The sequence below is a fragment of the Hyperolius riggenbachi genome, chromosome 2 (assembly GCF_040937935.1).
Source record: "Hyperolius riggenbachi isolate aHypRig1 chromosome 2, aHypRig1.pri, whole genome shotgun sequence".
NCBI lineage: Eukaryota > Metazoa > Chordata > Amphibia > Anura > Hyperoliidae > Hyperolius > Hyperolius riggenbachi.
Genome location: NC_090647.1, coordinates 88,615,037 through 88,641,992, shown reverse-complemented (window position 1 = coordinate 88,641,992; position 26,956 = coordinate 88,615,037). Strand labels below are relative to the sequence as shown.

The 26,956-nt window shown below is 46.9% G+C and overlaps 1 protein-coding gene across 1 annotated transcript; it reads right to left on the bottom strand.

The window, feature by feature from the left end:
* ALOX5AP (arachidonate 5-lipoxygenase activating protein) lies at window positions 1–26,956 on the bottom strand. The gene is made up of 5 exons (XM_068265018.1): window positions 26,839–26,956; window positions 14,611–14,710; window positions 10,047–10,117; window positions 3,898–3,979; window positions 1–308 (listed from the first exon to the last, which is right to left on the bottom strand). The coding sequence occupies exons 1-5, from the start codon at window positions 26,906–26,908 to the stop codon at window positions 146–148; spliced, it is 486 nt and encodes a 161-aa protein (XP_068121119.1). The 5' UTR covers window positions 26,909–26,956; the 3' UTR covers window positions 1–145.

The window sequence follows — 26,956 nt, the reverse complement described above, 5'->3', positions numbered from 1 at the left end:
TCAATAACTGTAATCTTTATTTAGGGAAGGGAAGATACAAATAAATGGAATCTAACGGAACTATTCTACCTTAAACGCTACACATTACGCACATTTATGATGGCATTAAAGTTTTACAATGGTGGCACTTGTAGCTGAGTTGCAGTTATGGAATAAGCAGTAAAGGGGAGAACGTTCCGCTGACTGTTTTTATGTATATCTCCATATCGCTTCCGAAGAAGATGACGAGGTAATGGTTCAGGATTCCCGCCACACTCATCGCAAAAAGGAAAAATATGATACGCTTTCCAAATATGTATCCAGGAGTGCTGAAAGACAGAACACACATGGCAGAAGAATACATTACAAGCGACCTAGGCTAGGTGCGCATTTAATGGTGCCAATCAACAACAAACAATCATTTATTGATCCATTGATCTGATTTTCAGAAGGATTCATTTAGGCTGGTTTCACACTACAAACCAGTGTCAGTAAAGCGTCGCTTCCTCAGCACCGCATCGCACAGCCAACAACAGGCTTTCAGGGAACACTGCGTTAGTACACGGTGTTCCCTGTCTAACCACCAGCCAAGCAGGAAGTGACGCACGCTTGCGGTCACTTCCTGCTTCAGGAAAGCGGAAGCGTATTGTAAAAATATGCTTCTGCGAATGCGCGCCGTGCTGTTGCAACGCCGATGTTTTAAAACACCCTGCATCGCCATAGAGTAACATGACATCTGGGCCGACACAGATCGCTGCAGGTCTTGCTGCAGCACCATATGTCTCTGGTGACTCCTGACCAGGACAGATCAGATCTACACCCACCAAAAGTGACCTGCCAGTCAACTTTACACTGGATCATCGGTCAACACAGTTTCCAGTAATTCACGGATCCCCTGAAGAACTGCAATTTTGGCCACGAAATGCCCAGCACGGGTCATTTCCAATGTTTTTCTGAATTGGTGAGCTTTGACACATTATCTGTTCAAGTGTTCATGTTTAGAAGACAATCTGAATCTTAATTTACACAATTTGTGTTTTTGGCTGTAGAGTTATCACTATGTCCCCTGTGAAGTTGATTTGTGTGGTGTGTATTATTACGTTTTGTAATTGACCTTGGTCTTTTAATGAAGTTATGATAAATTTGAGATTTTTCTATATATTTAGCAGATCGCCGCAAGTTGCCATGGATCCCGCACGGTAATGTAGTTCTGCACTAGCGTAAAATTGGGCACTTCCGGCGCAGCGTACCACAACGTGGGAAGTATGAACTTCCCCATAGGGTTACATTAGGCTGCGGTAGCAGTGTGGCAATTCGCCGCACCACGCCAGTGTGAAAGGGCCCTTAATCTGATCAGATTGCTTATCATTTTACGGAAAGTCTGTGGGCCAAAACAATTGTGGTCAATCATTTAGTAAACTGTATTGTTAATTGACACCTTAAAGGGACACTTAAGTCTGTGGAAAAAAATGAGTTTTACTCACCTGAGGCTTCCTGCAGCCCCCTGCAGCTGTATTGTGCCCACGCAGACTCCATCAGATGCTCCTGGCCCCGCCGGCAGCCACTTCCGGTTTCGGCAACAGGAGCCGACAGGCTGGGAACGTGAGTGATAATTCACGTTCCCGGCCAAAAAAGGGCCCTCTATGCTGCTATAGCATAGAGTATATATCATATAGCAGCATAGAGGGCGCTATTGTGGCTGGGAACGCAAAAAATCACTCGCGTTCGCTGCTGTCGGCTCCTGTCGCCGAAAACCGGAATTGGCTGCCGGCGGGGCCAGGAGCATCTGATGGAGTCTGCGTGGGCACAATACAGCTGCAGGGGGCTGCTGGAAGCCCTAGGTGAGTAAAACTAATATTTTTCCACAGACTTAAGTGTCCCTTTAAGGCTTCAGAAGATCAAATCAATTTTCCCTGTTCATTTGGGGTAACCAGTCCTTGTACATCATGTTGCTTAGCCCTCTGCCAAGCAGCCTGTTCTGTTCTATGGGGGATCGGGGAAGGGGTGGGTAAGGTGTTTGAGAGGGTGGAATAAACAGGACTTACAGTATTTTTTGGAATGTAAGACACTCTGGAATAGAAGATGCACCAAGGTTAAGAGGAATAGGAAAGTTCAAAACGCTCAACCCCCTCAAATCATACCAGCAGGTGCAGGACCAGGACAGCCAAACCAATTTTCAGATGTGCAAGGAAGGATCCGCAAACCAGATACTGGTAGAAAAATGCTGTAATTCTTTATTCAAAAAATTCCACATGACATGGCAATAAAACCACAGGGTTCAACTGACGCGTGTCGGGCCTACAATCTGCCCTTAGTCATAGTTAAAAGTGAACCTGAAAGGGGAAGGCTTTATGTAGGTGGGAGAAGAAACAGGCTCCACCCCATACCTCAAACAGCCATCACCTTAAAGGGGACATATACAAATATATTTTATACATGGATACATAAGAAAATGTTCAAACAAGCTAAGATTATAGAACAGATTAAGAAGTTAATTGTATAAAAAGATTGTATGTCTAAAAGATCATCCCTGGAAAGAGGCAAAATGCCTCAAATTGCCCACAACATAACATAAGAGGTTTGTATACAGGAGGGGGAGAGAGCGCCTAAGTGCCAGGAGAGGATGAAAAAGGTTAAGAGGGCAAAAGCCGGGGAAAAAAATATATATGCTAACCCTGGAGCGTAAATGTTCCAGGAGCGTCTTATAGATGTTCTCCCCAATCATTGTCCTCTTGTGTCCCCTTCTGTCCACCATGTGTCCCCTTTTGTCTCCCGTGTCCTCCTTTGCTCCCCGTGTTCCCTTCTGTCCCACTATGTCCTCCTTTGCTCCTCCTGTGTGTCCTCTTCTGTCCCCCTTTGTCCTCCTGTGTGTCCCACTATGTCCTCCTTTGCCCCCTTAGTTACATAGTAACGTATGTTACTGTGTCCTCCTCCAGTCCCCCTGTGTGTCCCCATGTGTCCTTCTTTGCCTCATTGTGCCCCTTCTATTCCCCTTTGTGGTCCTCCGGTCCCCCTGTGTCCCTCCTGTTCCTTTGTTTTGCCCTCCACCCCCCTGTGTGTCCCTATTTCCCTTCCAGTCTCCCTCTGTGGTCTTCCAGTTCCCCCCTCCCCCTTCCGCGTCTCCTCCTCCTCTGTGTAAAATCAATTAGCAATCAATTGGCTTCAAACTTGCGTTTTATCAAATCCCAGTAATACACGACATGTTTCGGGGCATATCCCCTTCATCAGGTGTACATACATTGAATGGCACACAGTGAATAAATACATACTTCTATTTATTATTCACTGTGTGCCATTCAATGTATGTACACCTGATGAAGGGGATATGCCCCGAAACATGTCGTGTATTACTGGGATTTGATAAAACGCAAGTTTGAAGCCAATTGAGTGCCTCCTTCGTATTTACTATATTGAACCGTGTGTGGAGTGGTGACCCACAGAGGGATTGTGCACCGGCAACATAGACCTGACTAGGCCTATTCCACAGGGACTCGCTGCAGTTTGCTTGTTGTAAAATCAATTAGCGGCAGTTTGTCTCACCTAATCCATCGGCTCCCAGGGCGAGCGCAGACCTCTCATCTCCTTCACGGCTCCCTGTGACGGCTCCTGCTGATGACGCCATCAGCAGAAGCCAGCATTAGGAACAGAAGCGCTATGCGATGGGATTGCTTTAAATTTGACTACTTCTTGAGCAGCCTTAGGCATAGCGTGAGTATGAAAGTCTCCATAGACTTTCATTGCCCTTGTGACGGGGGAGCGTACTGCACAGCGACATAACACGGTATATGTGAAAGGGGCCTCGATGTAGAAAATCACCCGATCACATGCTAATTGCAGTGCAAACCTCATTTTGTGAATAGAGTAAATCATGATGCTGAGCACGATTTTCGGTGTTAGTGGCCATGTGCCATTTATTACCTCTGTGTCTTCTCTCCCAGATATCCCACAAAGTACTTCTGACGGACAAATAAGAACATGAGACCAGCGAAGGCTGCAAGTGCTGAACAGGAATACACAAAAAACAATTAGAACAAGACGTTTAACTTCATCTGGGTGACATCACAATATTTAATTAACCTCCGTTATAGGCCGGGGGGTCCGCTCCTGTACATAATGCAGAGCGGCAGCAGAGCAGTACACATTACCTCCTTTTGGGGACTGGACAGGGCCTCTTCATTCCTCTTTAGTGTAGGTGCACACATAACATAACATGAAAGGCTGCGTTTTAAGTCACATGCCTTTTTTGTGTGTGTGCATTTTTACTGCATTTTTGGTGCATTTGCATCAGCTTTTTTTTTTACCGCAGATGTGTTTTTCAAGCGTTTTGCATGTGTTTTAACCACTTAACGGCCGCCTAACGCCGATAGGTGTCAGCAGGTCGAAGTGGTGTTTCCATGGAAACACCACTTCGAGCGGCCGTTCCATGTCAGTTCACGGAGGGTGTCTCCGTGAACAGCCTGCGAGCGTCTCATCGCAGCTCGCAGGCGAAATGTAAACACGCGGGGATGAAATCCCCTGTGTTTACATCATACAGAGGAGATCGGCGATCCCCGGCCTCTGATTGGCATCTGATAGGCTAAAGCCTATTAGAGGCGGTACAGGACGGATTGCCGTCCTGTGCCGCTCAGAGGGAGAGGGAGGGAGGGAGGAATATCGCTGCAGAGGGGGGCTTTGAGGAGCCCCCCGCTCGGCCACACAGAGGGGCGGCAATCAGGCCCCCCAGGAGGACATTCCTCTAGTGGGGAAAAAAGGGGGGGGGGAAGTCTGATCGCCCTGCCACCATCCTGATCTGTGCTGCGGGCTGGAGAGCCCACACAGCACAGATCAGCCAATACAGCCCTGGTCCTTAAAGGGTAACTGGCAGGCTGCAAAAGCTAATTTAAACCTCTATTCTCCTGTGTTAAACAGTTTTGAAGGAAGCCAAAAAGGCAATACTGAAGTTAAAAATCTCTCTTACTTTGATGTGTGCTGAACAGCAAGGCTGGTTATTCCCTAGCTCCGAAAGGAGGCCGGCAGCACGCATAACAGATACTGCAAAGCATTCTGGGGCTGCCTCTTCTCCCCACTGCAGTACCTTGGGTCATCCCCTTCATTTCCCTATCAAGCCCTAAGGCTGCTTTCACAGTGAGAAGTTACAGGCTCATGTTACAGCAGCTTGTAACAGCAGCCTAAACTCACAGCACTGAAAAATCACAGGGCACATGTTCCGTTAGAGTATACGGCATGAGTCCGCTATTGTTCCTAGCCACATGGCTAATTAATATTCACTGCACAGTAGTGTTGTCTATTAGGATCCTTTTTGTGAGTCAAATCATCAGGAAGCAGGGAGGATATGACATCACAATTGGCTTCATAGGAGACAGACAAACATGGAACCTGCCATGAGCTGTCAGGAGCATCAATCTCTGCAAATACTATATAAAAATTCTGTGAAATCCAAACGTGGACAGTGAAATGCATATGTAATGTAAGTAGAGCCAATATTTAGCTACTGATATATGTGTTTTTTTTCTCTGAGACCCTATACCTAACAGCTCCTCTTCAAGTGGTTGCGTTTGCGGCTCGCATATACAAAACATATGTGTTTTGTATTTGTTTTTCTGTGTTTTACAATTGCGTTTTATGCAAATAACTAAGTAGACAACAGGAAGCGGAAATACATCACAAAACAATTTTTTTTTACAAAAACCCATGAAAAACGCATACCATTGACTTTCATCATGTGCGTTTTTGATGCGTTTTTTGCATAGTATGCAACAAAACCAGCGTTTTTGGATACGCATGCATAGAAAACGCATATGTGTTTTTTTTCCTGCGGTCCATAGACTTCCATTAGCGGCAAAAACGCAGAGTTTTCTGAAACGTTTGCATTTCTACTAAGTGTGCACCTAGCCTGAATGTAGAAGTGCCCTACAGCCAATCACCATGTATCTCCATCCCTGCATGTCATGTGACAGAGATGGAAGCTGCATGGTGATTGGCTGTAAGGCGCTTGTGCAGTGAAGAGGACTGAAGAGGACCTGCCCTGCTGTCAGAAGGAGGTAATGTAGAACGCTTCACTGGCACTTCCACTCTGCATTACATATAGGAATCAAGGAGTAGAGAGTTGAGGCACTGTAAATTGTGAATAGATACCTTTTATCAACAGTGTACAGTGTACAGAAAGCGAAACGGCTGTCAGGCCTCCTTCACCCCCACTGCATATCCCAATGTCTGTACACTGTTGATTAAAGGGGAACTTCAGCCTAAATAAACATACTGTCATTAAGTTACATTAGTTATGTTAATTAGAATAGATAGGTAATATAATCTCTTACCCACCCCATTTTAAAAGAACAGGCAAATGTTTGTGATTCATGGGGGCTGCCATCTTTGTCATTGGGGCAGCCATCTTTTTGGTTGAAAGGAGGTGACAGGGAGCAGGAGACACAGTTCCAACTGTCCTGTGTCCTGATAACCCCTCCCAGCTGCATGCGCTAGGCTTCAAATGTCAAATTCAAAATGTAAAAAAAATAAAAAAAAATGCACCAAAACAGCAGAACGAGAACAACATCAGAAATCCCATCATGCTTTGCACAGCATTAGGGGAAAAATGCCCGGGCAGTTTTTTTCTGTGCAGCTAAAAATGAGGCTTGTATAAGAGAAACAAAGTTCTGATGCTGTGAAACAGTTAAAGAAACACCAGGCCTTTCCAGTGCTGCTGAGTCGATTTTTAGTCTGGAGGTTCACTTTAAAGGTACCTATTCGCAATTTACAGTGCCTCAACCCTCTATTCCTTGATTGCATGACCTTGGTATGAGAGCACGGAATTGTTGGTACCCAGTCCAGTGAGTGGCCAGCTCACTAGCATCTAGTGCCAGTCTTTTCTCTATGTTTTTTTTATTACATATAGGAATGGTGGAATTCGATTGGTCCATTTTCAAGTTGCATAAAATTTGCATACAGATTTTGGATAATCATGTGTCATCTCTGATTTATTTGCATCTCATTATGCAGAGCAGAAGCACCCTCTGTGGCTCCAAAGACGTGAATAGACTCTACCACTTGTTATGAAGTGAAGTTGTTATAACAAAAGACCTTAACATTTTCTCCTAGGTAAGAATGAATGTGACTTGTCGCCCCTTTTTGGTTTGATATTCTGAACAGAAGATGAAAATTGATCTTCTAGGGGAAAAAGTGAATTGAATGAGGGCCAAAGTGTCACAACGCTAGTCTAGTTTAGGGGACCCAGCAGTAAACCTCAAAGGAAACAGTTCTCCAATTACAGCACCCTCTACAGCAGGGGGCCTAGTCACATGCCAACCTCAATGTCTACAGGCCACCTCCCTCCCTTATTAAGTTCCCTGGTGTCTAATGGCTCCCCTCCAACCCCTATACAGTTCCTTGATGTCTAGTGGCCCTCCTCTGTACAGTTCCCTGGTGTCAAGTGGTCCTCCCTCCGCTATACAGTTTCTTGGTGTATAGTGCCCCCCCTCCCCTATATGTTTCCCTAATGTCTAGTGGTCCTCCCTCCCCTATACAGTTCCCTGGTGTCTAGTGGCCCCCTCCCTCACCTATACAGTTTCCTGGTGTATTGTGGCCCCCACTCTCTCCTGTACAGTTTCCTAGTGTTTAGTGCTTTCTCCCTCCTTCCCCCATATTGCTTCCCAAGTGATATAGAGCTTCACCTCCGATATAGCTTCCATGGTGGTCTAGAGCCTAGGTTCTCAACATGTGGTACACGAACCCCAGGGGGTACTTCTGATGGTTCCAAGGGGTGCTTGGGCTTGATATACTTATTATTATTTATTTATTGTATTTATAAAGCGCCATCATATTACGCAGCTCTGGACAATAAAAAGGGATACATACAATATTTAGGGGTGACATACAGCAATATGACAATACAGGAATACAAGAAAGACCAGATCATGCAGCACAGTATGAATACAAGGTAATGCTTAGTCAGTCACTGGAGGGGAGCATGAAGATTAGGCAAGTTAGGTTCACTCAGATGCCTAGCATGGGTGCACAGTAATGGAGGTGCATGATCAGGTTGGACACAAAAGGAGAAGGACCCTGCCCAAAGGCTTACAATCTAAAGGGATAGGTAGGGACACGAGAGGTAGGAGACCAGAGTTCAGCTGTGGGTTTAGAGCACTTGTGAGGGGTAGTAGGCCAGAGTGAAAAGGTGAGTTTTGAGGGCTTTCTTGAAGATGTTGAAGGAGGGGTCTGCCCTAATGGGTGGAGGTAGGGAGTTCCATAGTGTTGGAGCAGCTCTTGAGAAGTCCTGGAGGCGTGCATGGGACTGGGTGATGCGGGGGGGGGGGCGGTTAGGCGAAGTTCATTGGAAGAGCGGAGTGAGCGGCTAGGTGTGTACCCCTGAGTAAGATCGGAAATGTAGGTTGGACAGGTTTTGTGGACAGATTTGTAGGTCAGACACAGTATCTTGAATCTGATTCTGGACTGGATAGGAAGCCAGTGGAGGGATTCAAGGAGGGGATCCGCCATGGTGGAGCGATGGGAGCAGTGGATAATTCTGGCTGCCGCATTCATGATGGACTGCAGTGGGGCTGTACGGGTCATAGGGAGACCAGACAGCAGGGCATTGCAGTAGTCAAGGCGGGAAATTATGAGGGCATGGATGAGGAGTTTGGTGGTGGCAGAGGTCAGGAAAGGGCGACTCTTTCAGATGTTATGAAGGTGGAAGTTGCAGGACTTTGTGAGGTTTTGGATGTGGGGAGTGAAGGAGAATGCGGAGTCCAGGGTGACACCCAGACAGCGGGCTTGAGAGGTAGGGTAAATGGTAGTGTGGTTAACAGTGACATGCACATCTGGGAGGTTTATGGATGTCCGGGGTGGGAAGATCATAAATTCCGTTTTGTCTAGGTTTAGTTTCAGGAACCTAGCGGACATCCAGGAGGGGATGGCTGATAGACAGGAGGAGACCTTGTCCATGCTAGTGGTGGATATGTCAGGGGTGTGGAGGTAGATCTGGGTGTCATCTGCATACATATGATAGTTAAAACCCATGGAGGAAATAACCTTGCCAATGGAGGATGTGTATAGGGTGAACAGTAGGGCGCCAAGGACCGAACCTTGGGGGACTCCCACCGAGAGGTGGTTGGGGGTGGATGAGGACTCATTGAAGGCGGTCGTGAAGGAGCGGTTGGAGAGGTAGGATGAAAGCCAGGACAGGGCAAGATCGTGAATGCCCATGGACTGGAGGAGTAGGGGATGATCTACTGTGTCAAAAGCTGCTGAAAGGTCAAGAAGGAGGAGAATGGAGTATTTACCTTCAGCTTTAGCTAACGCAAGGTCATTGACCACTTTGGTGAGAGCAGTTTCGGTTGAGTGGGCAGGCTGAAATCCAGATTGCAGTGGGTCTAGCAGTGAGTTGGCATTGAGGAACTGGGTCAGGCGTTTGTGAACCAGACACTCAAGGAGTTTTGAGGCAAAGGGGAGGAGGGAGATAGGACGGTAGTTGGAGGGTAGCGAGGGGTCGAGGGAGGGTTTCTTGAGCAGGGGTAGTACAGTGGCCTGCTTGAAGTCTGATGGTTAAGGTTAACCATAACCCTAACCAAGAATAACAAATTTAGAGTTTTAGAAGATTATAAATCTTATTTTGATCAACACCAAATTAGTATTTAGCTAAGTAAAAACAATAGTAAATGCTTGGAAATCATTTAAAACCTATTATCATGTACTAGAATTAAAAAAAATATTTGTCAAGGGGTACTTGTGATAATGTTTACTATGCTAGGGGGTACTTGGTGAGTACAGGGTTTTACAAGGAGTATATATCAATAACATGTTGAGAAACACTGGTCTAGACTGAGTGAGCCAAACGTAATGCAAAGTGGGGAAACTACTTGGGGGCCAAATTGAATGGCTCTGTGGACCAGATTTGGCCCATGGGCCATAGTTTGACATTAATGCTCTACAGCATGAAGCGTTGTGATTGGCTGAATAGTGTGGGCGTAGTTTACTGCAACCTATCTGAAACCTAGCAGTTCAAGAGGGTGCAAAACAGGTTAGCGCCAGAGTCTCAATAGAGTCCAGCAGAAACTGATGATGATATAACTCACTTTGGCTACAGAAGACACCGGCACACCACAGCAGAGCAAGAAATGTGGGGTATGCATCAATGCAGTTCTGGCTAAGAAAAATAGATAAAAAATAAAGAGACACTCAGGAATGGTTGATAACAATGCAAAAAGCAGTCTAGGCATTATGAATATTTTCCTTAGAACATTAAATGCAGCCTGGCCTGTCATTTCCTATAATAGCTTCTTCATGCATGTTTACATTTCCTTCCTCAAAAGCATAAATATTCAGGAAAGTGACTGCTGTATCTTTATCTACACACAAATAGATAAATGTGAATTATTCCTAAAGGTTCATACACACGCTCAGCAAAAGTTTTTTAAATGCACGATTATCAAACATCTTGAAGAAGTTGGACGATTTTTGTCAAGTAAAAGACGTGCAAACGGCAAGGCGTTATCACTGATAAGAGGCGCCCAACGACTGATAAGACGCAGCTCAAGTCAATTCAACTGTTGGATTGACTTGACGAACGACTGAGAGAAGTTGTGTCCAACATGGCAATGTGTACAGAAGTCTGCAACAACTTTTCAATGACTTCCATTACTAACTAGAACATATTAGTCGTTCACCAGTTGAGTAACGATATGTACAATTATAATTGTTCGTCAAGTCGTCCGTCAAGTCGTTCTGTGTGTATAACAGTCGTTTGCACGCCAAGACGTATCTTTCCAACTTTTTTAATCATAGTCATTTGTAAAGTTGTTTATAGCAAAATACTTTTGTTGAGCGTGTAAAAGTGGCTTAAGGCTGAGAGCGCACTTGTCTCCATGAGTTTTCTCCCATGTGCAAATCTGCATGTCTTTGTGTTTTTGGAATTGCAATTTTGTATGCATTTCATTGTGTCTAACTTTTGTTAAAAAAAAGCTACAGGTTTTGATATATAAAGTAGGGGAAACACCTGCTGCGTCAACTCATTTCAAAATAAATGTAAGATCCTCATCTTGTCCTCAGCAAGCTACAGCTGCTTGCTCACTACTAATCAGCGTGACAGCCGGGCAAGAGGAGGCTTGGTCTCTCTCTCACTATATATATATATATATATATATATATATATATATAATATATATATATATATATATATATATATATATATATATATATATATATATATAATGCCTGAGTTAAGTCACAGTTGCAGGATTATTCATGATTTTAACATTTTATAATCCTGATGCTAATCAGCATGCTACTGCTAGTTACGACACTGCTCTGGTAGAATACAATTAGGCTGGGTGCACAAATGTCAGAGCCATACTGCATTCTTATTATAATGATGTAGTGCTCCAGGGTCCGCTGCTGCACTGCAAGGCAGGCGTGACATTTATTAGATGAACCAGCAGGAATTTCCCACAGCAGATGTGTGTGAAAGGGCCCACAGGAAAGCACGTGCACTTTCTCCGGCCACACGGGTACTCAGCTTAGTTAAGGGGGGCCCCGACTCCTCCCTCCCTCTCCTTGGGTCCTCCCTCCATTCAAGAGATTTGTAGCGACCCTGATTAGCGGAAATATTGAGTGGCGCTGAAGACTGACAAGCTCAGCACCATGTGATCTTCACATGGAGCCGGGAGGGTAAGTAAACGATTGCTTCCCGCTACTGTCCATAAATCTCTTAAATGGAGGAAGGAGCACAGATGGGGGAACTGAGGAGAGGTATGGAGGAGTCGGGCCCCCCTCCCTGCAGCTGAGATCATGTGCCTGCTGCTCCTCCCTCCCCAGCCCCTATACCTGGCAAACCTATTTTGGGTGCACCTATACCTGGCTACCTATACTGAGGGCAACTATACCTGGCTAACTTATACTGGGAGCACCTATTCCTGGCTACTTATACTGGGGGAAACTATACCTGGCTGCCTAAACTGGGGGCAACTATACCTGGATACCTATACTGGGGGCACCTATACCTGGCTAACCTATATTGGGGGCACCTATACCTGGCTAACCTATTTTGGAGACGCCTATACTTGGCTACCTATACTGGGGGCAACTCTACCTGGCTAACCTATACTGGGGACACCTATACCTAGCTAACTTATACTGGAGCACCTATATCTGTTTAACCTATACTTGGGGTATCTATATCTGGCTAACCTATACTGGGGGCACCTATACTTAGCTAACCTATATTGGGGACAAGTACACCTGGCTAACCTATACTTGGGGCACCTATACTTGGCTACCTATACCTGGGGCACCTATACCTGGCTACCTATAATGGGGCACTTATACCTGGCTACCTACAGGTATACAGGGGCACCTATACCTGGATACCTATATAGGGAGCACCTATACCTGGCTACCTATACCTGGGGCACCTATACCTGGCTACCTATAATGGGGCACTTATACCTGGCTACCTGCAGGTATACAGGGGCACCTATACCTGGATACCTATATAGGGAGCACCTATACCTGGCTACCTATACAGGGGCACCTATACCTGGATACCTATATAGGGAGCACCTATACCTGGCTACCTATACCTGGGGCACCTATACCTGGCTACCTATAATGGGGCACTTATACCTGGCTACCTACAGGTATACAGGGGCACCTATACCTGGATACCTATATAGGGAGCACCTATACCTGGCTACCTATACAGGTGCACCTATACCTGGATACCTAGACTAGAGAGCTAAATACCACATTGCAAATAATGTTTTCGAGCCCAGGAGGGGAGAAGCAGAAGGCAATTTTTATACCCTCCTCCTGGGAGCAAAATTGGCCTAGAAACCATCCTGGCAGTAGTCACATTGTTCACCTGCTTATAGTGTTATATCATTCCCTCTAGAATTAAAAAGCCACCACACTTTCCATGGTAAATGAGTAGGGGTGTAGCTACATTGGGCCAGGCCTGCGCAGCAGGGCCGGGCCGAGGCATAGGCTGGAGAGGCTCCAGCCTCAGGCGCAGTGTAGCAGGGGGCGCACAATTCATTCAGCTGTCATTCCTAATTGTGTATGAAGCAAAAAGAAATAAGAAAAGGGGATACATGGCAGTGACTGCAAGCCAGATAACTAGATATTAAGGTGTTGGGGAGGTTGTGGGCCCTGTGGCGCCTCTTAGTCTAATAGCAATCAGTGTGTGACAGCTGGGGTGGGAGGGATGGAGGGGCGCACTTTGGTGTCTCAGCCTTGGGTGCTGGAGGACCTTAGCCCGCCTCTGCTGCGCAGAGATCTCTTGGCAGAGCACCGGTCCTGTACATAATGCAGAGCAGAAGGGGAGTGCTATCCAACCCGGCAGTGATACATGAATCTTCACTTCCTCTTCAGTTCACCATGCGGCTTCATACCCATGTGATGCCGGTAGCAGGCAATCTATACCACTCCACTCCGCTGCCGCTCTATCTACAGGACAGCCCCAGCTCCAGCTCTCGGGCCCGCCCACGATGCTCGCAGCTTCATGCACAAGCTTGGTAGATCCGCAAGCATGCAATGCATGCAATGCTGACATCTGCCCATGTCAAAGTGGCCTTAGAACGTCCATCATTCAGGGTGTGGCCAACTCTTTGTATAACCAGAACTCCCAGCTACAAATGCAAAGCCTCAGAAAAGGGTAACCAAATATTATGTAGGTAGGTGAAACACTGAGCAAAGAGGGCACAGCATGGCATGATGGTATATGTCACGCATGGCGTACAATGAGGAAGGTGGGGCACATACCGCCCGATGGTCAGTACCCGGAGCCCCCTCACCTGAAGCAGCATTCATCACTCACTAATTGTCCCTTCAGCCATGCTGTCTGCCTCTTCAGCACTTGTTGGGTGTAAACTTGTGCTGGACAGAGAAGAGGCAGACAGCGTGGCTAATGCAGGTACACACTATAAGATTTTCTGGCAGATTTACTGTCAGATTGATTATTGCCAACACGTCCGATCTGATTTCCGATCGATTTCCAATAGAAGTGAATGGAAAACAGTTGGAAATCGATCGAAAAATGATCGGAAATTGATCGGAAATCAGATCAGACATGGTGGAAGTAATCGATCTGACAGTAAATCTGCCAGAAATCTCATAGTGTGTACCTAGAATAATGCTGGATCCACACCATACAATTTTTCGGCCGTTTTACATGCCCGATCGATTATTTCCAGCATGTCCGATCTGAGGATCGATCGATTTTATGAGCGATTTAATGACCGATTTCCGTTAGTTCCTATGGAAATCGGTCATAAAATCGCTCATAAAGTCGATCGATCCTCAGATCGGACATGCTGGAAATAATCGTTTGGGCATGTAAATTGGCCGAAAAATTGTATGGTGTGGATCCAGCATACAATAGCATAAGAGTGCACGGATGGTGAAGCCGCCGCCCACCGGGACAGCCTGTGAGTGATTAATTCTGCTACACCCAGGGAGCAGTGGGGAGAGACAATTTGGCGTGGTCCGGTCTGGCTCCCGCAGAGATCGGTGGCCCTGGGGCAATTGCCCCCTTTGCCTCCATGGCAAGACTAACACTGATGTGGGCAGGGGGAGTGTCTGGAAATCAGGGTCACTCCAGTAACTGGTACCTCAAGGCGACACTTAATGCTCTCAAATACTCACTTTGCTGTGTAGACTTTTTCGAAGGCGAGTGAGCCGGTCCTCTGGAAGCTCTTAGAATGTTGATTCTTAGATTCAATTTCAACTTTATACGCAAAGAATACTGAAAGATTGGGGAAAACAACACAGATGAGTACATAGAACATACGTGGGGCCTGCTTAAAGGGAACCTAAGCTGAGAAGGATATGGATTTTTCCTTTTAGAATAATACCAGTTGCCTACGAGATAAACAGAGGAACACCAAGAGCCCCAATAGTGTAGTATGTATTAACAAAGGGGGTAATGACAAAGAGTAATAGTTGTTATACTCACAAACATGGGTCACCAATAGGCAACCACTGTAAAGGCAGGTGGGGAGATTATCCTGACCCCACTCAGGAATAAGAAGTCGCTCTCTGTAGATAGTAGAAAGGGTCGCAACCCTCCACCAAGGGTGGATACAATATTATATAAAAGAGAACAGAGGCGCCAAAAGGATAAAAGGGGTTTTAAAGGAGCTTAAAAGCCAAAACTTGGTAATTAGAGGAGGCAGTGGTGGACTTACCCCCTCCAAGCAGACACAACACGACTGTACATTCAGTCTATTTATTAACGGACTCCAGATAAAGCAAAGCAACGCGTTTCACGGGTCAGTGCTCGCTTCCTCAGGCAATAGAAAAAGGAGTTACAGCATCTAGCAAAACAAATGACACTCAGCGCCTCTGCGCACGGCGGGGGGCTCCGTGAATAGCCTGCGGGCCGCCGATCGCGGCTCGCAGGCTAAATGTAAACACAAGCGGAAATAATCCGCTTTGTTTACATTGTACGGCGCTGCTGCAGATCGGCGATCCCCGGCCAATCAGCGGCCGGGGATCGCCGCCATGTGACAGGGGACAGCCTGTCGCTGGCTGCACAGGACGGATAGCGTCCTGTGCAGCCCGGATTGCCAGGGGGGGCAGGGATGAGAGGCAGGGGGGGAATTTCGCCGCGGAGGGGGGCTTTGAGGTGCCCCCCCCCCCCGCAACACCCAGGCAAGGCAGGAGCGATCAGACCCCCCCAGCACATCATCCCCCTAGTGGGAAAAAAAGGGGGGCGATCTGGTCGCTCTGCCTGCACCCTGATCTGTGCTGGGGGCTGCACAGCCCACCCAGCACAGATCAGCTAAAACAGCGCTGGTCCTTAAGGGGGGTAAAGGGTGGGTCCTCAAGTGGTTAAAAAGCCATATTACGTGGCTGGACTACAAGTATTATATTACTGCGCTGGCATCCTTACAAACTGCATGGGTTCCAAATGTCATATCAAAATGCATGTGAAAGGGCCCCCAAACCATCTGTCTACCACAGGCAGTGGCTTAGCAATAGGGGTGCGTGAGGCCTGAGGGACCTGAAGGGGTCCTCCCTCAACTGCAGTATTAGCTCTTAATTAGTCCTGTGCTAGTTATAATCACTTCTATAGATTTTTTGAATAGTGGTAATCATCAACAAACTGTTCCCCATCCCCTTCTTGCACCTCTAATACTGAGTTTGTCCTTAGCAGGTTTTGGTGCGCCGTAGCAATTGTTATGAATAGAGTACTTGGGGGAGGCCCAATGTAAAGCTTGCACCGGGGCCCATAGCTTATTAGCTACGCCCTAGGTTCTCAACGTGTGGTACGCGTACCCCAGGGGGTACTTCTGATGGTTCCAGGGGGTACTCAGGCTTGATATACTTAACCAAGAATAACAAATTTAGAGTTTTTTAGAAAATGCTAAATCTTATTTAAACACCAAATTAGTATTTTAGCTAATTAAAAGCAATACTAAATGCTTGGAAATGGTTTACAACCAATTATCATGTACTATAATTAAATATATATTTGTGAAGGGGTACCTGTGATAATGTTCACTATGCTAGGGGGTACTTGTGGAGGACAGGGTTTTAAAAGGGGTACATACCAATAAAATGTTGAGAAACACTGAGCTACGCCACTGAGTCCACAGGGCACCTTCAGGCAGGGAACACACTTATCTTTCAGTTTTCTGCACGCGTTTTTCTGCACACTTTTTTTTCTATGCAGGAAAACGCGAGCATTTTTTCACAGCAGCTATTGTAATTGATAGAGAAAACTGACAAAATGTGCAGAATCATAATGCAGAATGTCAGTTTTTTTTTCTGCGCGCATAAAACATATCATGTGTGAACCCATTGATTAACTTGAGCTCTCAGTTTTTCTGTGCAGAAAACAGTCAAGTGTGTTCCCTGTCTCAGAGGTCTTGTGCCCATGCCTTGAGGTGTCAGAGATGTTTTGGCAACACAAAATAGACTAGGTGTCTACACACATCCAATTTAGATTGGCCAATCACTGGCCAATTTTACCATCTCCGTGTAGTATGAGGGCAAACTGATTTTGAATACTATGAGCAGATTGTGTAGGGAAGCTCTCATTCTACATGGAAGTGGTAATGTTTGCCAATCATTAGCCAATCAAAATAGGATGTGTTGCCAAAAACAGCTCTGAGGGTGCATACACAAATATAATTTTGATTGGCCAATAATTATTGTTGTGCTGTGTGAGGAGTCTGACAGTGAGTGAGGAGGGGGGGGGGGGGGGAGGCAGGAGAGACAGGGAGGCAATTGTTGGGTGCTGTGCGATCATTCCAAATCGGAGTGGGGGAGGGGGAAAGGGAACGCATCCTCACAAGTTTGCCGCAGGGGGCAAAATTCTAGAAACGGCCGTGGATTTATATGTACCTGGGGCTTCCTCCAGTCTCCGATGACATCTTCTGCCGGTTTACAGTTTTCCTATACTTTATATTGAGGCGTAATTGCCTCCAAAATGCTGCAGGACCGGCATTTGCATTTGAGGAAAAAAATCACATTGCTTTGGTAAGAACCAGCCACATACAAACACATTAGCCAAGCGCTACTCGCTAGTGGTCATCACTATCACTGATCTTCATGTGTTGTGAAAGGCCTCTGTCTTCAGGCTTTCGACTCATAGTTATTTTGGTTGAAAAAAGCGAAAGCCTGAAGACAGAGGCCTTTCACAACATATGAATATCAGTGATAGTGATGACCATTAGCGACTAGCGCTTGGCTAATGTGTTTGTATGTGGCTAGTTCTTTCACTTCTCTTTTTCAGAATCTTTCTTTAACCTCCCTGGCGGTACGCAGATGCAGTGGCTGCGCCCGCGGGAGGGATTTTTTAAAATAAAAAATGTTTTGTATTAGTTAGCTAGCACTAGGCTAGCTAACAATGTGCGGCAAGTCCTCCAGCACCTCTCTGACCCCCCGATCGCCGCCGGCAATATTTACCCGTCTGCGATCCCGCGAGAGCCGCAGCTTCCCAATTAGCCTCACTTTTTGCTATGGCGACCATCGGACATGACCTCATGACGTCATCGACGTCATGATGTCATGCGCAGTCCCGATCATCCCCATAACGAAGCCTGGAGCTGATTGGGAGGCTGCACCATCGCGGCATCCCTGGGGGTATGTATTGCGGCAGCGATCGGGGGCGATCGGTGGGGACCGGAAGCACTTGGGGGGCATAGTTAGCTAGCCAAGTGCTAGCTGAAGAATATAAAATTAAAATTTTATTTTAAAAAATCCTCCCGGAGCCACGCGATCCCCTGCGGCGGCTAGCCCGACACTGTGTCGGGCTTACCGCTAGGGAGGTTAATAACCTGGAAGCAAAGAGTACAGACTTGATTGAGATGAATGGCATTGTCATCTCATTACGTTTACTGTCCATTGCTGTCTTTCGCACTGCGGTCGATCCCCTTTTCCGAGGATCTGTGTGTAGTGTTTAGCGTTCACAGTTCCGTGTCCCTGCTCGGTAGCAGAAAAGCATTTGGCATCGGCAGCCGGCCATCTGAACCGGACCTAAGGGGAACCTGCATTGCAAGGTATATGGAGGCTGCCATATTTATTTTCTTTTGAGCAATACCAGTTGCCTGGCAGTCCTGCTGATCTCTTCATCTGCAGTAGTGTCTGAATCACATACCTGAAACAAGCATGTGGCTAATCTAGTCAGACTTCAGTCAGAGCAGGCAGGACCGGATTTACATCACAGGGGCCTATAGGCACAGATGTCCTGGCACCTTAGACTTCTCCCTCCATGCACCTACAAACCCCCCATCAAACTGCAAAGCAAACTTCTCCCTTACTTCCCTTGCCTGACATAGGTAACGGCCGGTGTCCATTAGCATTGCCCCCGAATGAAGGGAGTTCTTGTCAGTGGAATGTTGAGAGCAGGGTAAGTAACCTCTCATTTATGCTCCACCGAGCACTCTGCATAGGGAAGGAGGAAAGGAGTCAGGCACTAGGGGAGGGCATTCAGCTTCCTTTCCATTATCAGATCAGGCGTCTTACAGAGCCTTATGGAAAATCCGGCCCTGAGAGCAGCTCATCTGCATGCTTGTTCAGGGTCTATGGCTTGTAGTATTAGGGCCTATTTCCACTGAGCCCGAATCCGGGCCAAATCTGCAGCGTTTCCCTGAATGAGAGCTGCACAGGGAAACACTGTCTGTATATTACATGCGGGGGAGCCTCTAGTCATTTTGTCACTCCAGGTGAGAGAACCGTAATGCGGCAGCATTTCACCAGAAAATACACTTAATGCAGCAGCGTTTCAGCAAAAAATGATGCATGTGTAGGCTCCTCTTTTTTGCCCCCCCCCCCTTTCATTAATGCCCCCTAATCGCCCTGGTGCTATTGAGGCACCTGTAAAGAAAAACATTTACTCACCTGACAGAAGACTCCTCTCCAAGCCTCCAGCACGTAGCTCCCCCAATGATCTTCAGTGCAGCAAGTCCGGCTGCAAAACTCCTGCGCTGCCAGGCAGAGCAGGGCTATGGGAAAATGGTGCCCAAAGCCCTGCAGTGGAGACTCAAATAGTCTCCAGTGCAGGGCTCCGGATGCCGTTTTCCTATAACCCTGCTCTGCCTGCTGGAACCCACAGACTCCGCAGGCCGGAGAGGTGAGCTGCGGGCTGCGGCCGGTGCATCTATCAGATGCCACAAGCCAGTTTACCAGCTGAGGGGACACACCATCTGGCGGGAGGGGGGGAGGTAAAGCGATTGCGGCTCCCTTCTTGCCCGCGCAGCACTCCAGGCAAACGCCTGGTGCACCAGGTGCCTCAGATTACATGGATTGTCATCCAGAACGCACTTCGGTGCAAATCTGAGCGGCATGCTGCAAATTTCTGCAGCACGCAGCCGAATCCTTAGAGCTGTGCATGACACAGCTTAGCAAACTGGGCTGCGGCCATGCAGCAGAACGGGAGCCGTGGCCGAATGAGAGACAGCCGCAGCTCCCAGTGGTAGAGACAGAGGCTCAGCAGCAGGACAGCCAGACAATATTCACTGTTTAAAAGGAAATAAATATGGCAGCCTCCATATCCCTCTCACTTTTCCTTGAGGAACAGTAGTGAAAATAATATGAATAAAATTGCTTATTTAAAAAAAAAAAAATGAATTTATAGATTTACTCAGAGTTTGCCCATAGAGATGGCCCGAACGTTTCGCACACGCAAACTTCAGTGGTTCGCGTTCGCGGTGAACAGCGAACTATATGCGAGTTCGACCCACCCCCTATACTACATCATCAGGGTCAACTTTGACCCTCTACATCACAGTCAACAAACAAAGGGGAAGCCAATCAGGCTACACTCCCTCCTGGAGCCCCACCACCCCCTTTATAAAACGCAGGCAGCGTCAGCCTTTTCCCTCACTCGTGTGGCTGCAGTAATTAGGGAAGGGAGAGAACTTGCTGTAGACATAGGGAAAGCTTAGTTAGGCTCTTGTTAGGCTTGTTAACTTGCTCTTTGCTGATTTTTGTGTGTGTCCCACAGACACTTGTGTTGCATATGCAGCCCTGTCCATCAGTCGCAGCTGGCCCTTGGCCCCTTGGTAATTCCTACTGTGCCACTGCCAGGCCCAGCACATTCAGTGACTGACTACCTGTGTGTGTGACAGCTGCACAGTTGTAATACCAATCACTGCATACCTACCTGTTCAGTGCACCTACCTACAAGAGCGCACGCAGTGTTTTATACCACCAGTCACTGCACCTGTTCACAGTACCTGTGTGTGCGTGTAACAGCTGCACATATGTAACACCAATCACTGCATACCTACCTGTTCAGTGCACCTACCTACGTGAGCGCACGCAGTGTTACATACCACCAGTCACTGCACCTGTTCACGGTACCTGTGTGTGTGACAGCTGCACATTTGTAATACCATTCACTGCATACCTGTTTACTGCATCTGTGTGACCGCACGCTGTTTTATATACCAGTCCGTGCATACCTGTTAACTGTACCTGTGTAACCGCACATTGTTGTACCAGGAGTCACTGCAACCTGTTCACTGCACCTGTGTAACTACACATTGTTGTACCAGCAGTCACTGCAACCTTTTCACTGCACCTGTGTAACCGCATATTGTATTAGTCAAGTCAGTGCATTCCTTTCACTTCATCCCCCCAATATGGACAAAACAAGAGGCAGAGCCAGAGGCAGGCCACCTGGCAGGTCTGTTTGAGGTCACGCTGTCGTGATTTTGTGTGGCCCTTGACCAAAGTACAGTGTTCAGAAGATGGCACGTGCCATCAACCCCCAATATTGTCAAGACGTAGTTGACTACTTAACACAGAACACCTCATCTTCCTCAGCTTCCGTACAGAAGCATGACATATCTTCCTCCTCCTGCTCTGATTCTGGCACCCCACACAACACTCCGTCGGCAGCCATCACCAAAGTGCCATCATCACAGGGCTCAGCGGTGTGGAAATGTTTTTGTATGTCTGCCTCAGATGAGAGCAATGCCATCTGTACTCTCTGCCACCGAAAATGGAGCCGTGGAAAGACCAAGACCCACGTAGGGACAACTACCTTACCAAGGCACATGATTACAAAGCACAAACTGCAATAGAATGACCACCTAAAGAAAAGCAGCACACAAAAGCAAAGCCACACACCGCAGTGGAAGATACCAGGCCGCAATTATTTCTCAAAAAAGGCGATACCCAAACTGTACCGTGAATGATGTTGAAAGGCAAGTGGTGACATCTCTGGCACACAGCGTTGGATCAAGGGTCAATCTGACCACAGATGCCTGGTCTGCAAAGCATGGTCAGGCCTGCCCGAAGACTAAGTCAGTCCCCACACACAGTATCTCTGCCTGCAGGCCGCTTGACTGCCTTCTCCGCCACCACCAACAGGGTCCAGGACTCCAGGCGGATTCCTGAATTTTTAAGGCTGCTGCTAGCAGTGGACGCTATAATAATTTTTCTGGCTACGTGTACATGCCTGCCTAATTTTTCTGGCTGCACTGCAGCTGCAACAACAAAACAAAAGGCATATACATGTGTCAATTCCCCTTCGTGATCGTTACCTTGCCGCGGTGAAGGGGCTTGCGTATCACAATGAAGCTATGACCAGCTAAATGAGTGTGTTGGGGTTGGGGGGCACACCTGACCCAAGAAGATAGATAATAAGGTCGTTGTTTCATTGTGGACAGACCAAATTCGATCAGCTGGACAGTCACTGTTGTTCTGTCCTTGAGCTACCTCAGCCCAGCAACCATATGGGCCTGAAAACCGCTATCGCCTGCACTCTCGCCATGGTGCGCACCAGTCCAGCACGGCCGTCACTACACAAACAGCTGTTTGCGGTGCATTACACAGTGAGTTTGGTCTGTCAATGTGAAGCACTACACTAATTACACTACCTGATTGATGTATACACATATCACGGAAGAGCCGTGAGAAAAGAGAACGCAATCGCAATTGGTTTGCTGCACCGATTGCCGTTGACGTGCCAGATCCGAATCTTATGTTTGTGGATACCAGGCAGTCAAGCCAGGGGGTCTTTGTTGTCTTCATAGGTGTTAGCAGAGTTCTTTTCATGAGAGCCAAGTATGCTCTCTGATAAGGCCTGTGTGGTTAATTAACTTGATCAAAAGAGTCCCTTTCCTGGCCAGTGACACTGAGGTGTGAAAGCTCTCCAGCAGTAAGCCCCAAATGGCAAGTGTTACTGCCTTTTGAAGAGACAGAATAAACTCAGCATGAGATCAGACTGCCTGACTCCGTCAAAAGCAGAGAGAAAATGAATGCTGTATATGATTTTTTTGCCTATTTATGGAATACTGTATCTAGGATAGTTATGAGAGTTGTATCATTAGGTTTGTAGTTTCTTGCTGAACCTTTTGATACCAGTCTTGAGGGGCAAGGGTACACTACAACCAAGTTATTTAACTTTTCAGAGACTGGACCCCCTACCCTAATCAAGTCTGATGTCATAGGAATTGCCATAATCTGAGGAATATTAATCTGTTATCAGCGCAAATGTGGCATTCATCGGTTTTGAATTACAGCGTTTTATAAGTTTAAACCTAAATCTCTCTCCGAGGGAATGAACTGTGATTGGTTTGTGAACCGGAGGGGGCTGGCTTTGTTCCACCCCTAAAACTAGCTTCCATAAAACCAGGGTGCATACAGAGAGGGGCAGTCCTCCAAATCCCATCTTCACAAGAGTATGTTGCTGCTAGCCAGAGGACCATGTGGTTAGCGGCCATCTTGTCTGAACTTTGCTCCTGAACTGAAACAAAAGAACTGCATATGTTTTCCCAGAAAGGACATATTTCCACATGAACTTAAGTATTTTCTTCCCTTTTTATTTTCATACTGGCTACTAATGTCTCTATAATTGTTGATTTTAATGATTTTCTGTATATATTAATTATTTATATAGCATTTTTAATAAACAACACTAATGTCTTTTATTTGTTCAGCTACCCTGCTATTCACCCGCACAAACTGAACCCTGGCTTCTGAAGAGTCACTACTATTGTTGATAGTTAGATAAAATAGCGTGTTTAACCGTTTTATTTGCAGGTCTAGAATCAGCCAGTCAGTGGGTTCCTCTGTCCTATTAGAACAGAGGTGGTGGCAGTTATACCCTGAAATAGTGTGTAAGTTGTATTACCGTAACTCACAAGCTCCCTTCTAGTCGGTCTGCTGCCAAAATCCCAGCGGTTTCTGTGCACCGATTGCTACCATAGATTGCATGATCTGTGTGCTGAAACCGATTGGAAGGCATTGTGTGGCCCGGCCACTAGGGGGCTTGTGACAACATGCAAGATGTTTTAAAGCACTTTAGGCCTCCAATTTAGCATGCAAGGTGATTTCTGTCCTTAAAACGCTGCTGTGCGTCAAATCCGAATTTTTCCGGGGACTTTTGGCGTGTATCCCACTCCGCCATGCAAAAACTCAGGTGTTAGACCCCTTGAAACATCTTTTCCTTCACTTTTGTGGCCAGCATAAATGTTTCTAGTTTTCAAAGTTCGCCTCCCCATTAAAGTCTATTGCGGTTCGCGAAAGTTCGCACAAACCAAACTTTTGCAGTAGTTCACGAACCGAAAATCGGAGGTTCGGGCCATCTCTATTTGCCTATTGTAAAATCTTCCCTCTCCCCGATTTACTTTCTGAAATGTATAAAAGGTGGTGACATCTTTAGTCATAACGTGGCAGGTGATCTGTGTTTACTGAGAGTTCCATGCTCAGAGGGAGATATTGCTTGCTTGGCAGTTGGAACCAGCCATTATTTCCCACAATGCAATGAAGTTCACAGACAGCAAACTGTCAGGGCCATGGTGATGACATCACACTGTGGAAGGGGTTTCACCACAATATCAGATACAGATGCCCTTGTCCTTGTCCTTGATGCTCTATTTGAGAAAAGGTAAAGATTTCTCATGGGAAAGCATATCATCTATGGACCTCATTGTTTACAACTAACACCAAAACCTGCCGAGGACAGCTGCAGTGTCAGGGAAGTGAAAGCAAGGGAGGGGAACAGATATTTACCTCTATTCAAAACTCATAAAGAGGTGATCATTGTCACTATAGCACCAATGTAGAGCTAATACAGCGGTTGAAGGAAGGCTCTGCTGGACCAGGGGCCCCAGTGCAGTTGCAATCTCTGCATCCCCTATTGCAAAGCCACTGGATAAATTAATGGACAAATTGAAGATTTGACAATAAAGCTACAAATCATTATTAGTGTGAACTTGGCTTGAGCGAGCCTCTAAAAACACTAGAATTTGTGATGAACGGCCCCACAGAAATGTATGTTGCTCATGATTTTTCTTCAGAAAAAGCAAAATCACAACTATTTTAACCAAGTACTGTTTCAGTCGCATTCCAATAACAACTTAATCGTGATATCTGTCATACAAAAATTGTGAACTCTTCCTGAATCTGCACTTAGCTTTCACTGGGAAACTGTAATGCTGGGAATACACGATATGTTTGTACCGCTCGATTGAGCCATTTAGATGGCTCGATTGATAATTTCCGACATGTCCGATCACCCGCCCGATCGTTTCCGTGCTCGATACCGCATGGGGGACAATGGAAAAAGATAAGGAAAACGAGCAGAAGATAGGAGAATTGCCCGCGGGGAAGAGCGGAGAATCGAACGGGCGGCATAATCGACCGCGGAAACGCACCGTGTATTCCCAGCATAATGCTAGGTACACACCATACAATTTTCTGTTATGCTAGGAATACACGGTACGTTTTTGTACCGTGTAATCGAGCCGCTGATGGCTCGATTGATAAAATCCGACGTGTCCGATCACCCACCGGATCGATTCCGCGCTCGATACCGCGGGCAGGACAATGGAAGAAAATGAGGAGAAGATAAGAAGCGCCCGCGGGGACGAGCTGGGACGCACCGGAATCGATCTAGCGGCTCGATTACATGGTACAAAATGTACCGTGTATTCCTAGCATTATGCTGGGCATACACGGCTCGAGAATGCACCGGTATCGAGCCAGTGGCTCAATGCGCGCAGATCGATTCCCGCTTGTCCCCGCGGGCGCTGCTAATCAGCGTTTCATTTGCTCCCATTGTTCTCCCCGCCGGTATCGAGCACGGAATCGATCCGGCGGGGTATCGGACAGGTCGGAAATTATCAAGCGAGCCATCAGCTCGAACCGTGTATGCCCAGCATTATGCTGGGAATAGATGGGTCGACCGGCGGCTCGATTAGCCGCCGGATCGACCCCAGCTGCATCCCCGCTCGTCCGCGCGGATCGATTACCGCTCGACCCCGCCGGCGCTTCCTTATCAGCGCTCGATTCCCTGCCATTGTCCGCCGGGCGGGGATTGAGCGGGCGGGGGTTGAGCGGCTTGATCGGGCTAGCTGAATATTATCAGCTGGCCGGATCAGCTGGTCAATACACGGTACAGAAACGTACCGTGTATCCCCAGCATTAGATTTACCTGCCAGATAGATAATTTCCAACATGTTGGAAATTATCTATCTAACCATCTATCCGCCTAGCAATTAGGCATTGTTCTACTCTGCAGGAGATAACCAGAAGACAATGCACCAGAGATAATGACCAGTCTCTACCAGTACTTTACAGAAAATATTCTAATGCTGGGGATACATGGGTCGACCGGCGGCTCGATTAGCCGCCGGATCGACCCCAGCTGCGTCCATGCCACGTCCCCGCTCCTCCACGCATGCGCGCGGATCGATTAACGCTCGCCCCCGCCGGCGCTTCCTTATCAGCGCTCGATTTCCTGCCATTGTCCGCAGGCGAGGATCGAGCGGGCGGGGGTCGAGCGGCATGATCGGGCTAGCTGAATATTATCAGCTGGCCGGATGAGCTGGTCGATACACTGTACAGAAACGTACCATGTATCCCCAGCATAATGCTAGAGATACACAGCTTGATTCTGAGATATTTAGATGGCTCGATAGATCATTTCCGAAACGTCCGATCTCCGGCCCGATCGTTTCGCTGCTCAATTCTGCATTTAAGACAATGCAAAAAGATAAGAAAAAGAAGAAGATAAGAGAATCGCCTGTGGAATCAAGAAGAATCGAGCGTCAATATCGAGCTGTGTACGCCCAGCATAACAGAAAATCTAATGCTGGGAATACACAGCTCGATTCTGAGCTGATTAGATGGTTAGATAATTTCCGACATGTCCGATCACCGCTCAATCGTTTTGCCACTCGATTTCTCATTGATGTGAATTGAAAAAAGATAAGAAAAACAAGCGAAAGATAAGAGAATCGAGTGAGCAAAATGATCGGGTGCAGAATCGAGTGCCAGAATCGACCCATTCCCAGCATAACAGAAAAATGTAACAGAAAATTGTATGGTGTGTACTAGGCATAAGCTATGGAAAACGCATATGCGATTCTGCCTAGTGTGTTTCCAAGCCTCAAGAAACAGAATTCTTACTGTTCTGTATGACGCTCATCAAGGTGACAATTGCCAGAAGGTCGATATGGTCCAGGACTGCATGATCCATTGTGCAGAGAGAAGATAGACCTCGCCAATGCTGCTTACAGTCTAGAGT

Excerpts from the sequence above, each read along its gene's own strand:
- ALOX5AP (XM_068265018.1), bottom strand. The coding sequence starts at position 26,908 with ATGGATCATGCAGTCCTGGACCATATCGACCTTCTGGCAATTGTCACC. Across the intron at positions 3,980-10,046 it reads CGGTGTCTTCTGTAGCCAAA|CACTTGCAGCCTTCGCTGGT; the intron begins GTGAGTTATATC and ends ATTCCTGTTCAG. Across the intron at positions 309-3,897 it reads CTGGGAGAGAAGACACAGAG|CACTCCTGGATACATATTTG; the intron begins GTAATAAATGGC and ends TCTGTCTTTCAG.